Below are 16,823 nucleotides of genomic sequence, written 5' to 3'. Positions count from 1 at the left end.
CATGAAGAATCATCCGCAAGACACTTGCGGAGATGGGAAACATGAAATGTATTATGGATCCCCGCAAGCTCTTCGGGTAATTCCAACCGATAAGCAACTTCACCAACACGAGCTAAAATCTTAAACGGCCCAATAAACCGAGGAGCTAACTTTCCCCGTTTTCGAAACCGAATAATACCCTTCCATGGCGAAACCTTAAGCATCACCATATCGCCTTCTTCAAATTCGATCGGTTGCCTACATTTATCGACGTAAGACTTTTGTCTATCTTGCACCGCCTTTAAACGAGCCCGAATCATATCGATTTTGCTATTTGTCTCCAATACCAAGTCGGTACTCCCGACTTCCCTTTAACCCACTTCACCCCAACAAATCGGGGTTCGACACCTCCTTCCATACAACATCTCATACGGTGGCATTCCAATACTAGAGTGAAAACTATTATTGTACGAGAATTCCACCAAAGGTAAATGTTCATCCCAACTACCACCGAAGTCAATGATACACGCACGTAACATATCCTCCAATTTTTGATTCGTACGTTCGGTTTGACCATCCGTTTGAGGATGATACGCCGTACTCATATTCACCCTCGTACCCATGTCTTCATGAAACATCTTCCAAAATCGAGAAGTAAAACGTGTGTCCCGATCCGAAACAATAGACGCGGGAACGCCATGTCTTGGTTTCACTTCTTTAATGAACATCTTCGCGAGTGCCTCCGACGATATTGCTTCTTTAATAGGAAGAAACAACGCACTCTTCGTCAATCTATCGACAATTACCCAAATAGTATCAAATTGGGTTCTTGCCGTTTTCGGCAACTTGGTAATAAAATCCATGGTAATATGCTCCCACTTCCACATCGGAATTTCTAGCGGTTGCAACTTACCATACGGCTTTTGGTGCTCGGCTTTAACTTGCAAACACATGACGCATTGCTCCACATACTTAACAACGTCGCGTTTCATGCCCGGCCACCAATAATCCTTCTTCAAATCAAGATACATTTTCGTCGCACCTGGATGAATAGAATATTTAGACTTATGCGCTTCATCAAGAAGCACCTTTCGGAAGTCACCCATCTTTGGCACCCATACTCTTCCTTGAAAAGACAACAACCCGCGCGAACCCATCGTAATGAATTCCGATTGCCCCACGATTCGTTCCGCATGCTTGTTGTGAACGTAAGCCTCTATTTGAACTTCACCAAGTTTTTCAAGAAAATCGTTAGTAATAATCATACGTAACAATCCCAATCGTAACGCCGGGTGGTGACTCTTTCTGCTTAATGCATCCGCGACCACATTCGCTTTGCCCGGATGATAGAGTATCTCACAATCATAGTCCTTCACCACATCCATCCATCTACGTTGATGATAATTCAAATCCAGTTGATCAAAAAGATGTTTCAAACTCTTGTGGTCCGAATAAATCGTACACTTGACACCATACAAGTAATGGCACCAAATTTTCAAAGCATGGACCACCGCCGCTAATTCGAGATCATGAGTCGGGTATCTCTTTTCATGTTCCTTTAATTGGCGAGAGGCGTAAGCAATGACTTTACCTCGTTGCATTAGAACACACCCGAGCCCATTCAAAGAAGCATCACAATACACCGTCATATAATCTACACCTTCCGGCAATACTAAGACCGGAGCTTGACACAATTTCTCTTTCAACAATTGGAAAGCGATTTCTTGCTCGTTCCCCCAATTAAAACTCGTGTTCTTCCTCGTCAATTTCGTCAATGGAGAAGCAATCTTAGAAAAGTCTTGGATAAACCGACGATAATAACCGGCCAATCCGAGAAAACTTCGGATTTCCGTAGGCGTAGTCGGTCGTCCCCAATCCTTTACCGTCTCTATCTTCCCCGGATCCACTTGAATACCATTCTTGTTCACAATATGGCCAAGGAATTGAACCTCCCTTAGTCAAAATTCACATTTTGAGAATTTAGAATACAATTTCTCTCTTCTCAACGTCTTCAATACTTCACGCAAGTGGTGTTCATGCTCCGTCATGCTCTTAGAATAGACAAGAATATCGTCAATGAACACGATTACCGACTTGTCCAACATAGGTTGGCACACTCGGTTCATAAGATTTATGAATGTCGCCGGTGCATTCGTAAGACCAAAAGGCATAACCACAAATTCAAAATGCCCATAACGTGTACGAAAGGCCGTTTTCTCGATATCTTCCTCACGGACCCGCATTTGGTGATAGCCGGACCGTAGGTCAATTTTAGAGAAGTACGTAGCGCCCTGAAGTTGGTCGAATAAATTGTCAATCCTAGGCAACGGATAACGATTTTTGATCGTCACTTTATTTAACTCCCGATAGTCGATGCACATACGCATACTACCATCTTTCTTCTTCACGAACAAGACCGGAGCACCCCATGGCGAAGCACTCGGTCGATTAAAACCCTTCTCAAGTAACTCTTGAATTTGATTCAACAATTCTTGCATTTCCGTCGGTGCTAAACGATACGGAGTTTTAGCAATGGTAGTAGCTCCCGGAACCAACTCAATGCGAAATTCGACTTGTCTTTCCACCGGAACACCCGGCAACTCATCCGGAAAAACATCTTCAAACTCACTTGCCACCGGAATTTCACGAATGGGTGGTGGCTCATCACGAGTATCAACAACATGGGCAAGAAAAGCCATGCCACCACTATCAAGGAAACGACGTGCCCGTGCAAAAGTGCATATCAGCACCGGTCTCCTTCGTTTATCACCATGAATAATTAACTCTCCCCCACTAGGGGTCTTCACACGAATAGATTTCTCATGGCACGCAATATCGGCTCTATTACGATCGAGCCAATCCATACCAACCACGATATCAAAATCACCCAACGTCATCGGAATGAGATCAATATTAAAGTTCTCGGAACTAAACACAACATTACAATTCTTACACACATCAACCACTAGCACCGTCTTGCCATCCGCTATTTCGACTTCTACCGGACGACTTAACTTAGCTAACGGTTTATTAAGTTTAGGCACAAATTTTGGAGACACAAACGATAAATTTGCACCGCTATCAAATAGAATCCTTGCCGGATTAGAGTTAACCATGAAAGTACCTGAAACGACTTCATTGGATTGCTTGGCTTCGTCATTAGTCATCAAATAATTACGTCCCCTAGCCGACCCCGCCGCCTTCTCCATTCTTTTAACTTGATCATTTCGGAGTTCGGGACACTCCGACTTTCGGTGCCCTTCTTGTTGACAATTAAAACATGTGATCACATTAGTACGCGGTTTTGGGCAATCACGAGAGTAGTGACCTTTTTGCCCACAATTGTAACATGTGGTCACGTGAACACTGGAGGCACCTTTCTTTACACTACCAACACTTTCGGATGCTCCCCTACTCTTCTTGTTCGAAAAATTAGAAGCTTCAAACTTTCGTTTACTCGGCGCATAACTAACCGGACTCGGAGCTTGCGCTTCAAACCCTTTCGCCATCGCCAAAAGCTTAGCAAAAGTCTCAACTTGACCAATACTAATTTTACCCTTCAAATCGTCTCTAAGGGTCGCATGAAAGTCTTCCATTAACAATTGATCATTCCCCACATACTCGGGGCAAAAACGCGCCTTAGCGAGAAAGTTGGTTTTGAGAGTGTTTAGGTCCAAAGACCCTTGACGCATGTTCCTTAACTCGTTGCGCAATTTGGAAAGATCCGCTTGCGTACGATATTCAAGGAAAAACTCTTTCTTGAAATCCGCCCAAGATAACCCTACAAAAGCCGCATCACCCACCATATCAATTTTACCATCGAGCCAATCTTTAGCATGACCCATCAACAAACTAGTAGCAAGTCTAGTCTTCTTCTCGGGTGGGCACTCGGTCGTGCGAAAACAACCTTCAACATCGAAAATCCAAGCTGCACTCTTCATGGGGTCGGGATCCCCGTGAAAGTGAGGAGGCTTAGACGCCAAGAAGTTCTTATAGCTAAACTCCAACTCTCCTACATTTTGAGATCTAGGAAACCTCCTTTCAAATTCTTCTTTAACGACATTAGTCATCCGTTCTTGAATCATATCAACAATTTGTTCCGAAACCGACTCTTCGAATATTTGTTTAACCCTTCGTGAGAAAACCGAAACATAGTTTTCTAAAGCGGTCTCGATCTTGGTAGTCATCTCATCTTCCTCTACATGAGAGGGACCACCATTGTCATTCGTATTCGTTCCCTTTCTCGTCTTCATTCTAAAGGTTAAAAATGGATTAGACATCGTCAACAATTTCATACACATATATATACCTATGCATATGACCGTACGCACACCACATCTAGCTCGATACTTGTCGCACATCCTTGCTTGACTTGACTTGCAACCGTAATAGTGGTCGCGACTCACTATTACGCTCACATGCCATGCCATGCTCAAACGTATCACAACCATCTTGCTCGATGTTCAAAACAATATCACATGATTGGTAACATCATAATATAGCATAGTTAGTCCACCTATGCATCAAAGAACTAATCAAACCCCGCACTGACCCGTAGTCCTACAAGTCTCGCATAAAATTCTACAACACAAAAGTCTAAGTCTAGGCGCCTATCTCAAGTCACCTAAATCTCTCAGACCATGCTCTGATACCACTTGTAACAACCCAACCCGCAATCCATACAATAATTTTTTTTTTTTATACAACACAATTACACGCCAATTAAATATGTAACCCATTTCACGAGTTCTATTTAAAATGCACGACAGTTAATTGTTTACAAAAGGCACGAGGGCCACGAATAAAGTGTAGTACAAGTTTGACCGTCTACAATTGATAGTTTATAAATCAAACGACGTTTCGAGCATGGTTTGGGACTAAACTACCCAAAACTAGGCCAACTTCCAAAAGCACCAACAAAGCATCATCACGGGACACCTAATGTCCGATAACCCCCTTGCCCTTAACTGCGCCTGCATCTAAAAAGATAAACAACGAGAGGGTAAGCTAACGCTTAGTGAATGCAATAATTATACATATACATATATAATACACCTACTTGCAAGCACTTACACAAATACCTCATACACACAAGCAATTTACATGGCATACCATCGCAAGTATAACACTAAACCCTTCAAGATCACAAGCTCGCATCACAATAGCATATATATAACCCGAATGATATAATATACTACAATACAACGCGTAATTAAGGTTAACCAACACACAAGGGAATGGTACTTCGAATTTCCCATCGGTGTTCATAACAACCGTTAGTGTACAACGAAATATATCACTAACCCCTAGGTGACACGGACAACGAAATATCTGTTCAAGCAATCGTTAGTGTACAACGAAATATATCACTAACTCTTGGGCGATTTGGACAACGAAATATCCATAGTTAGTGTACAATGAAATATATCACTAACTCTTGGTGGTATAAACAACATATACCCCGGCCCCTTCCCCGCCCTACAAATAGATACATTATATACACACATGTATAATCATTCCACTCACCTCAAGTCTCGTGTGAAAGCTAACCGAGCTTGCAAACCTTCAATGTAATGTACCTAATACATTATGCATTTATTAACATACAAACTAGTTGAATTAAATGCCAACCACAACCCTTGAGCATTTAATGACCCGTTTGCATTAAATGACTCAACTACACCAAAACGCCCATTAATGGCAATGCCCCGTCATAAATCACTAAAAGCTAGTGATTAGGGTTTAACAACATCAACTAACACAAACTTGGTGTATTTCATAACCATTTCACCCGATTAGGTCAACTAGTGCTCTTTTGACTCTTTGACTTACAAATCAAGTCAACTTACACAAAAACAACACTTTCATCACTTTAAAAGTGCATTAATGACTAACATCATCATTTAGCACTTACAATCTCAAATCACAAGACCAAACCCTAGATAATAGCTTTTTAGGGTTTCCTTTCAATAATCCAACCCAAAACCCACCCATTTAACCCTCAAATGGGTCACACTAGTTCCATATGAACCAAACCCTAGCTTAAATTAGATAAAACTCAAAACATAGAGTTAAGACTTACCAAGACTATGAACGTGTAGCTAGAGATACGATGAACAACTTTAATTCTCGCTTCTAGGATCGATTCACAAAACTTCACCTTCAAATCTCAAGATTAATCTTAGTGGATTTTATGTTTTGGGAGGAAAATGTGAAAGAAATTGGAAAAGAAAATAAGAAATGAAGATAAGTGGTGGATATTAAAGCTCCAACCAGATCTACATGTAAAAAGACCAATTTGCCCCTAAACCCTATTAAATTTGAGCTGAATTCGGAGTCTGAACTGCAGACTTGCCGCGGCGCGGCAGCTTTGTCGCGGCGCGACATAAAGAAGGAAAAAAGACCCCTCTTAACTCAAGTTCTGATCTGGATTTGCTTTGTTTGTCGCGGCGCGGACCTGTTTGTCGCGGCGCGGCGTTCGCCTGTTCCTGGTCACTTCGACAACAAATCATAATACAAGGTTTCAAACACAAACACAACAACTTCCACCCTTCCTATGCACGTCTAAACCTCAACCTTAAGTCTCACACGACTTGACGCCAATCACGACACATTCATATACACGTATATATATATATATATATATATATATATATATATATATATATATATATATATATATATATATATATATATATATATATATGTACACATATACATATATGCACTCACACCTAACTAACACTTTAGTTCATTTAATCACATAACGAGTAAGTTATAAGCGTACTATTGATTAAGTACGTACCATTAGACGTGCACGGGAAAACAGGGTGTTACACTTTTTGAAAGTATAAAGTTAACAATTAAACAAAATGGAAATATAGCTTACATCGGGACATTTGAAAAGGTATATAGCCTATATGTAACTTTAGCGATTTATATTATGTCTTCAGAAAAACTAAGAGTCTATTGTCAAAATATCTGCGGACGCGAAAACATAAAACATAAGAGCATTTTCATTTATGACACCCTTCTTCATATTAACACACTACCACATCAGCGTCACATCACAATTTTCTCTTCATTTCCTTCTCATCACTAACCAATCACAATTCACTCCCAACCATCACACCCTTTCACAACCAATTTAAAATGATTAATTTAATCATAGTACAACTCTAAAAGCAAAATGTATAAATGATTAAAACAATTACTTCAGTGATGAATTATGATTCATATTCACATGATGGTTGGCTAAAAAAGATTGGCTAAATATTGACAATCTACTCCTAACGGTGTTAATATATTGACAATAGATTGACAAACATAAAGGCTAACCATTGGAATGCTCTAAAACATCTATTTACTGTAAAACAAACACCACGTTAGGGATTCCATTTAAAAAACTCTCTATTCTCTATTATTATTGCACAGTTTACTGGATTTATAAAAATTAGTGATAAACAAGCTGTCGATACATATAAAGCACAAATGGAGGGATTAGTGTTGGTGGCTCATGAAGACTTGAAAGAGATGTGCTTTTGTCATCACATTATCATGCAAAAGAACCATATATATTTTGTGTTTATGCCTGTCTGTGGCCCCAATAAAATTAAAAAAACAAACAAAAATAAAAATAGAAATATAATCATTTATTTCGTGTTTGCCTTTATTGAAATCTTTTTGCCTCGTTGTCTCTGAGTTGTTGAAATATCTCGTTTCTTTTCCTTGATTTTAAAATATTATTTATTTATATTTATATTTAATATTATATTATTACTCCGTATATTAAAATAATTAGTTTATCAATTGTGATGATTCCAATCTTAACCTCAATCTGGATCCCCCTCTTAATAATTGCAAGTACAACTACAAACTAGTTGCTGCAACTTTATCTTTTTATCTGTATCTATTTATCTATTTATGTACGTATATTGTATTACTATGTTTGTATTTGTATAATAATAATTGATAAGTTTGCCCCAAATTGATTTGATTGATTGATTGGTGTAAAAGAAGATAGAATGAATAGTGGTATTGTTGATTCAGATGAATCTGAATTTGTTGAAGTAGATCCTACTGGAAGATATGGAAGGGTAACTAACTTCACCCTAACTTTTTATTCTTTCTTAAATCCATTTCCTTTTTTATCAAGATTTTTTGTTTTCTTTGTTTTTGCAGTACAATGAGATTCTTGGTAAGGGTGCTTCAAAAACTGTGTAAGAAATTATCTATCTTTTTCTTTTTTTAGTACTAGTAATTACTCCGTAGTAACTTATTATCAGTTTCTTTTGTTAACTTAAGCAAAAAAATTTGATTATTTTTTTTTTTTTTTTTTTTTTGTGATTATAAAGTTATAGGGGGTTTGATGAGTATGAAGGAATAGAAGTGGCATGGAATCAAGTAAAGCTTTATGATTTTCTGCAAAGTCCTGAAGATCTTGAAAGGCTATATTGTGAAATTCATCTGCTGAAAACATTAAAACACAATAACATCATGAAGTTCTACACATCTTGGGTTGATACTGAAAACAGGAACATGAATTTTGTTACTGAAATGTTCACTTCTGGTACTCTTAGACAGTAAGCTACTTTCATCAATCATTACGCACATAAAAAGTTTGTATCTTTATTATGTTTGTTGTTAAATAAATTGATTTTGGGTTGATTTTGAATAGGTATAGGCAGAAACATAAGAGGGTTAATATTAGAGCAATAAAACATTGGTGTAGACAGATCTTGAAAGGCTTACTTTATCTTCATAGTCATGATCCTCCTGTAATTCATAGAGATCTTAAATGTGACAATATTTTTGTTAATGGGAATCAAGGTGAAGTCAAAATTGGCGATTTAGGCCTTGCTGCTATTCTCCGTAAATCTCATGCTGCTCGCTGTGTCGGTAAGTTCATATATCTTTCCTATACTTTTAAGGATGCATGTATTTGACGTGCTTTGACATTGATTATGTGATATCGAGTTCTGCGTATTAAATAAGAAAAAAATGACTGAAAAAGGTTTTTTTTTTTTTTTTTTTTTTTTTTTTTTTTGCTTTTATGTATTTGTCTAAAAATCTATGTAATATCTTTTCTTGCAATCAATACAAAATTGTTAACGTCTCAATCTAGAAGCAGATTTATAGCATTATAGATTAGTTATTGCGAATATGCATTGAACTCTTTCTTTGATGAACGTGAAAATATGTGTATATGGTAGTTCGAATATTATGTATTGTGAATATTGTTGCAATAACTGTACTAGAGATTTTAAGTGGTGTGATTTGGTAGTCTGCAAATGCATTTAACTCGATGAAATGCTAAACATCAATGACCTAACTTTGACCGACTCAGACCCGACTTTTTAGCATTGACCCACTTTTAAGGCCTTTTTGGCCGAGTCAAGACGGGCCTAGCACCCAAACCGATTTCAGCCGACTCGGCTGACTTTTACAACAGCGGTCATTGATAAATTTATTTTGTTGTTACTTTCAGGAACACCAGAGTTTATGGCTCCTGAAGTTTACGCTGAAGAATACAATGAATTGGTTGACATTTATGCGTTTGGAATGTGCATTTTGGAAATGGTCACATTTGAATATCCTTACAGTGAATGCACCCACCCTGCTCAAATCTACAAAAAAGTTATTTCTGTATGATCTTCATACTTATTACTATATTTTCATTATTAAATTTAAGGACTTTTCTAACGACAACCCTAAGGGTTGTCATTAAGGAATTAAGGTGCCCTAATGTGTTGTACAAAGTGGTTAATGTTGACTTTTACATAACGGTTATTAAAAAGTACAAGTCTTTTTTGCACGGGCTGTCGTTAAAAAATCCTAAATTTAAAGATATGATATTTATTTATTTATTGTTTTTGTTTTCTTAAATAGGGTAAAAAGCCAGATGCTTTATACAAAGTTAAGGACCCTGAAGTGCGAGAATTTGTGGAAAAATGTCTAGTCACAGTTTCTTTAAGGCTTCCAGCAAAAGAACTGCTTAAAGACCCGTTTCTTCAGCCTGACGATTACGGTTACGATTTACGGCCAATTGATTATTGGAGAGATTTTGATGGAATACCTCACATGAATACTCATCTTCTTACTAATGGCCCATCAACTGATAACTACTCAAACTATGTTAGTTATGAATCAGAAGCAAATGAATTTGAACTATTCTCAACTCATGAAGATGATCATATTGAAGATGTTGATATATCTATTAAGGGTAGAAGGGGAGAAGATGATGGTATCTTCTTAAGGCTAAAAATCGCAGATAGAGAAGGTACGTTCATGAAGTTTCACAATATGTAGTTACCATTAATAGAATACCCAAAATATTTTTTAGGGGTATAAAAACTTACTTTTATTGGCAATAAATCCTTTATTGTACAAGAATATTTATTACCAGTTTCAACAGAAAGCCCTATTTATTACCAGTTTCAACAGAAAGCCTTGGCACTGTTGTAAAAAAACCCGGCTACTCCTTTTTAAGAACAAACCGATCTGATTTCCCAAAATCCGTTTAATTAATCGGTCAATGTTGTTTAATAGGTCAAAACCGGATTTGTTGGTCAAACTCGGGCAAAGTCACAATTTGGTCAACAATGTTTATGATTTTTAGACAATTATGTTAAAATTTGTGTTTATGATTATAGTTTTCTTCTATATTTACACATAATTTTTGAAATTTATTTTTCTAAATGTATAAAATGGCCAATCCAATAATCCCCGATTAATCCCTAAATTGTCGATTACTCTCTCCAAAGGCCCGACCGCAAGTTTTGCAACCTTGAGCCTTGGTACTATAAGATTCAAAATTATATTTATATTTCTATGTTATAAGCTTAAGGTGTTAATAAAATAATGGCTACACATTTCAGGACATGTTCGCAATATTTACTTTCCATTTGACATCGAATCGGATACAGCATTTAGTGTTGCAAATGAAATGGTCTACGAATTGGATATTACCAATCAAGATGTCCATAAGATAGCCGACATGATCGATGGTGAAATTTCAATGTTGGTACCAGAGTGGAAAAACGGATTATTACAAGAAAGTCCACGTCATCAAAACAACGATTACTGTCAAAACTGTGTATCAAACGGTTCCCGAGTCAACTACTTATCTGCAAAAAACTCACTTCACTGTTCACGACACCATTGTGGTGGGGCCATTCATGGCCGGTTTGAAGAAGTAACGTATCAAGTTGATGGTTCAGAGCAGTGTGTGACCGAAGGTGCACCGGTTGTGTCTAGTCAGTCTGATGGGTTACAGTATTCGGATATATGGGCCCACCATGAAATACCGAGCGAGTATCAGTCGTGTAATGAAGATGAACCGGGAGAAAAAGAAGTTGGGAAGGGTGTTAAGTTAGGGGTGTTGGAGGAAACCGAGGCTAACGAATATGCGGATGATTATGAAGATGAGATTAGAAAGGAATTGAGATGGCTGAAGGCTAAGTATCAAATGGAGTTAAGGGAACTTAGAGATAAACAATTAGGGCTTGCGTCGAAAGTTGACAAACAAGAAATACTAAATCATTGAGGTAACTTAAAGATGATGAACATCGTGATCGTTCATTTAGGTCGTTTGTTTCAGACGGAAGATTTATTAGCACAGGTAAAAACATGTGCACAGGGGACTTGTTTTCTCATTCTTTGCATAGGACAACTTCAGTTCTTTAAGTTGAGATGAGATTATCTCCTACTGCTGATTCATTTTTTGCACCCCACAATACAATAAGGTTATGATGATGATGATGATAATGATGATGTGGTAGAACCCTTTTTATTTTCTTTTTCTAGTTGTACAGGCCTCTGCTCAAAGTGGAAAAAACCATGTTTTTGAGCTGTGGTGTGAGAGTGTACATTGCCAACTAATAATATCATTATTATGTTTGCTTATACATCATGGGGTTTGCAATAATGTATATTTTTCTTTTTTCTGATGGTGGGAAAATGAACTGTGTTCTTTTTTTTTTTACCTACGCGAAATAATAAAATAGATCAAATGATCAAGTGGTGTTACAATTGTTACACATCATCCGATATGTATTGTGTTTGTGTTATTGGTTGTGGAAGCATTGTTTGGTACTTAACGGTTAACACTAACGGCTGTTAGTGTAAAGAACCGCTAGTGAAGAATTGAAGAAACTTTGTAATAAAGTGACTTCCGGTATAACATAACATAACGTAACATGCATGTTTAAGGCATGCTATTAAGAAACTACAAAGACATATATGTATCTTTTTTTTTCTAGTAATTTGACTGCCCGTATAATATAACGTAACATAAATATTTAAGACATGTAAATGATTAAGAAAACTACAAAGACAATCCCTACGACTTTTTTTTTTTTTTTTTTTGACTAATTTGATTTAAGGTAGCTTCTTTCCTCGGACACCAAAACCGCTTTTACTCAGGGATGCTCATCGGTTTGTTCGGTTCAGTTTATTCGATTTTGAAACTTTGAAGGCAAAAACGAAAACTAAAACCGAAAGCTGAATTTAAATTCGTTCGGTTTCAATTAAAACCTAAAAACTCAAAAAATGGAAAAAAAAAAAAAATTTCATATCAAATCTATTTTAAATTCAACTTTTAATTATAAAATCGTTTTTTCGTCTATATATATTAAAAGTTTGATATATTACGGGTATTAGTTGTCAATTTTGATTTTCGTTCGGTTAAATTGATTTCGAAAAAGTAATACCGAAAACCTAATTGAAATTTAAAAACCGAATTCAAATTTGAAAACCTAACTGAAACTGATTCGGAAACCGTATTTTTATGGGACTAATCACGTATTTTTCAATAAACCTTAGGACCAACCATCTTCAAAAAAAAAAAAAAAAAACTTTAGTCCCTATCATGTAATTTGAAGCAAAGTGAAGCAAAGTTCTGGGACCAACCGTGTAATTTTATCTGTCATTTTTCTTCCTTGTTCTACAAAATAAGATCCAAAGTATTTTTGTTTTTTTTGCATATTAGTGCAACGCAAATAGACAAATAGGGAGGTGGTGGATCTAACGTTTTTCTTATAAATTTAAATAAATAAAGGGTTTTTCTAGCTCGTATCCAACATACCAAATTATAATTTTAAGTTTACGAGTTCCTTTATATTTATTGCTAATCAATCTCTTTATATTATAATAACAAAATTAAAAATAGATCATTTAAAATTCAAACTATTAATCCTGGCATTCCATTATTATTAACTTCCATAATCTAGACCATCCAAATTTTCTAATCAAAATTATGACCTCATAATCACCTTGATTATTTGTTTGATGACTAAATTACCCTTCTAATTAACAGGCGGAATAAAATAGGGGATTAAAGACACGGAGAAAATATCAAAATTAGGGGTTCCAAGTAAATATCATTCATTCAGGAGGACGTACAGCTTAAAAAACCCTAACTTTCTCTCCCAAAATAATCAAGTAATATCTCAATTCGGTTATTATGTTTATATCATCGTCATCGTCACGATCGTATGCTACGAGAATCATAGCTGTCTTCTTCACGATTATAAGGTTTTACACATATCTCTTGAACCAATTATGATTTCTACTTCCATCTTCTTCAAGAATCTAACCCAAAAAATGTTATCAATCAAGGATTGCGGGTTGAATGTTGCTGAAAGATCGATTGTTACTCGATCATCGTTTTCTTCGGAATCAAAAGGTAACTTCATCTCCATTTTCTCAGTTGAAAATTTGATCTAGGGTTCGATTCTAAATGTATGTATTCAGTATTTGTATATCCAACTTTACTTTTCTGTTCTTAGTTTAACAACAACATTGTTAATTAGTTCATTACATTTAAAGTGTTGTTCTAATTTTTTTTATTCTGTTTCTATGATTTGTAGATGAAGCAGCAGAAATTAAAGAAACACGAGAACAAGAAAAAGAATGACGCAGAGAAACAAAGGAAGATTTAATAACAAAAAAAGTATTGCGAGAAGAAAGACGAGATAGGTATCGTACACAAGACAAGTTGCAGAAGAAAATGCGCCGAGAATGAACCCCGTTGCATCATGTATGAGGTGAAAGTGCGTTAATTATCAAGTTAAGGTCCGTACTACAGGTTAAATCTGACAGTTTTTTTTTTTTAAATTATCTAATATGGAAATTTGAATACTTTGTGCACATTCAAATGGAGTTAAACTTTTCAATTGATTCGTCTGTTGTATCACATTACATGATGTTTTGAGTTTATTATAGCTTTGAACAACTACAAGTCTTGTCCAGTAGCAAGTATATGAATTGAATCTGATCATTGTCTACTTTGATAATGAGGTATGTTAATATCAAATCAAGATGGACTTACCATTGTCCAGTAGCAAGTATATGAACTGAATCTGAGCATTGTCTACTTTGCTAATGAGGTATGTTAATATTTTGAACGGTATGCACATACTAATATCTTACACCACATGTAGTTCAAGTAGCGGTAGTAAATTGCTTAACGAAAATGATTGGTCCAACGATTTGGGTTCACCGAGTTAAGTTGTTGCGAGTTAGAAACCTATTGTGATAGTTGGGTTGATTTGTAAACACGTTTGACCTCCTATTGATCTTTTACTCCGTATTATATATATTAAGCAAATTAAAAACATATACTATATACTATTACATTTATAATGCAATGCTTTAAACTGGATGATCGTTGTATAAAACTTTCATAATTGTATATTTAATAAAGTCTATATTGAATGTTGTAATTTTTTTTTACTTGCAGCTCAAGGAGAGAACTTCAATGAAACAAGTTGGAGAAAACATCACCTAATAGAAATGCAAGCCTTAAAGGTGACATCTGATTTACAGAGCTTTCATGTGATTTTAATTATAATGTAGCAGTAGTAGGTATGACAATATGCTTATTATGTACCTTTCTTGCTTGAGGGATTCCAATCGTAGCCCATTTTGACACCTGACTTATTCTTTATTTCTAAATGCTAAGTAGGACTTATGCAGTTATGATGCACTATTCTTCTTAAACATAATCTATAAGCACAAACTTATCAAACATTTGAAAGGGACAGTGTCAAATACTCTTCTCTAATGGCTTTAGAGGTGACAAGATGGGCGGGTTGAGTGGGTTCAGTAACTGGTTGAAATGTAATCTAAATTGCAAATCTCACCTTGAATTGTTTGATTGCTTGGTTTCCAACATACATGAGTTTAGGGCAGGCTGCACATTTGATCAAAAATAGTTTGAATTAAACTACATTAAAACGGGTCTTTTTGTAGCATTTATATGAGGAGTTGTGAATCTTCTAAAGATTTGTAATCTAAATTGCAAATCTCACCTTGAAATGTTTTCTTACCTGGTTTTTAACCGACATGAGTTTAGGCAGCCTGCACATTTAACCAAAAATAGTTTGAATTAAACTACAAAGGTGTCATTTCTTATAAGTACTATATCAGCTCCGAATAAAACCAGCAGGGGGACATGTTGTCACTCACGCAGTCACTATGAGCTTGATGTTTGTGGAAGGCAAAGGTGAATATCGTGCCTGCGGAGTTTTTGATGCACCAATTCTACCAGAGTCAGAAGAAATATCTATACATATAAGTTATTTCTGCTAAGTACGGGTAATTTTTTAGTATGCTTTCTCCTAAGCTATTTAAATAACAAGTTATAAATAACTGTACTCGGTTTATTTGTTACATTTGTAAATTCTTAGAGTAAAAGTAGTAAAAGTAGTTTTAGAATTTTATATAATGTCGAAATAGATCAACAATTAGCATCATTTGTTTGTTGCATTCATGCTGTTCATCTTTGAATTAGCATCATTTTGTTGTATGGAAGGTTATGATTTCCTGCATTTTTATATCTGTAACCTGATGCGAACATTGTTGATCGAATAAGGTTTGAGCTGTGGTGAGGTCAACCCTAGACTCATTGATTTTTCTTTAACTAGTGTAACAGAATGCCTTATCAACAGAGGTATTATCGTCAAAAGAATCATATTTAGCTGTGAATTTGAGATGTATGAACAGCACTTCCGGGATAGGAATTGAACAGTTATTAATGTAAGATTATTATAAGACTATGCTTCCTTTTATGTTTCTGATTTTAGTTGCCTTAAAAAGTGCAGGTTGTTATTTACTCTTATTGCAGGCAAAAGAAATTTATGAGAAGGCTGCTCATAGTGAGGTACATTATCGCGTCTTCACCATTCATATATATATAATCTTATAATATACTTAAATGAATAGATGCTTTCCGTTGAATTGATTCTGTTTTATGTGCAACTAATTAATTCTTTTTATAGCCATATGCATTTCTTAAATGTCAAACTACATTAGGTGCTAATTTATAATGGAACGCCTACTGTTTTATAACAAAAAACTATAGTGCACTATACTTCTTTTAATTATCTAATAAGATGACAACAATTGTGGGGTTTTTTTGTATATTGTTATGTGTTAGAAGATTTATGTAGTGACCCGAACTTTTCCATGTTTATATATATTAATTGAGATTGATATTTACATGATTAAATGTTTTCAACATGTTAAGCAATCAAACTTGTTAAGACTTGATTAATTGAAATATGTTTCATATAGACAATTGACCACCCAAGTTGACCGGCGATTCACGAACGTTAAAACTTGTAAAAACGACATGACGATATATATATGGATATACATATGGTTAACATTAGATTATGATAAGTAAGTATCTCCATAAGTATATTAACAATGAGTTATATACATATAAACAAGACTACTAACTTAAGGATTTCGAAACGAGACATATATGTAACGATTATCGTTGTAACGACATTTAAATGTATATATATCATATTAAGATATATTAATATATCATGATATCA

The 16,823-nt window shown here is 35.6% G+C and overlaps 1 protein-coding gene across 1 annotated transcript; it reads left to right on the top strand.

Moving 5' to 3' along the window:
* Positions 1-7,804: 7,804 nt before the first annotated feature.
* LOC139851966 (probable serine/threonine-protein kinase WNK9) lies at positions 7,805-11,993 on the top strand. Its single transcript, XM_071841160.1, has 7 exons — positions 7,805-8,075; positions 8,161-8,198; positions 8,334-8,561; positions 8,657-8,877; positions 9,467-9,624; positions 9,868-10,258; positions 10,857-11,993. Exons 1-7 carry the CDS (start codon positions 8,004-8,006, stop codon positions 11,522-11,524), a joined length of 1,776 nt encoding a protein of 591 aa, XP_071697261.1. The 5' UTR covers positions 7,805-8,003; the 3' UTR covers positions 11,525-11,993.
* The last annotated feature ends 4,830 nt before the right edge of the window (positions 11,994-16,823 follow it).

This window comes from Rutidosis leptorrhynchoides, chromosome 6 (assembly GCF_046630445.1).
Source record: "Rutidosis leptorrhynchoides isolate AG116_Rl617_1_P2 chromosome 6, CSIRO_AGI_Rlap_v1, whole genome shotgun sequence".
Taxonomy (NCBI): domain Eukaryota; kingdom Viridiplantae; phylum Streptophyta; class Magnoliopsida; order Asterales; family Asteraceae; genus Rutidosis; species Rutidosis leptorrhynchoides.
Note: the sequence above shows the minus strand (reverse complement) of the source record. Positions and strands in the feature narration are given on the sequence as shown.

Bases quoted from the DNA above. Each gene is read 5' to 3' on its own strand.
- LOC139851966 (XM_071841160.1), top strand. From the start codon at position 8,004: ATGAATAGTGGTATTGTTGATTCAGATGAATCTGAATTTGTTGAAGTA. The intron at 8,199-8,333 runs GTAAGAAATTAT...GTGATTATAAAG, and splicing joins AAGGGTGCTTCAAAAACTGT to TTATAGGGGGTTTGATGAGT. The intron at 10,259-10,856 runs GTACGTTCATGA...TACACATTTCAG, and splicing joins AAAAATCGCAGATAGAGAAG to GACATGTTCGCAATATTTAC.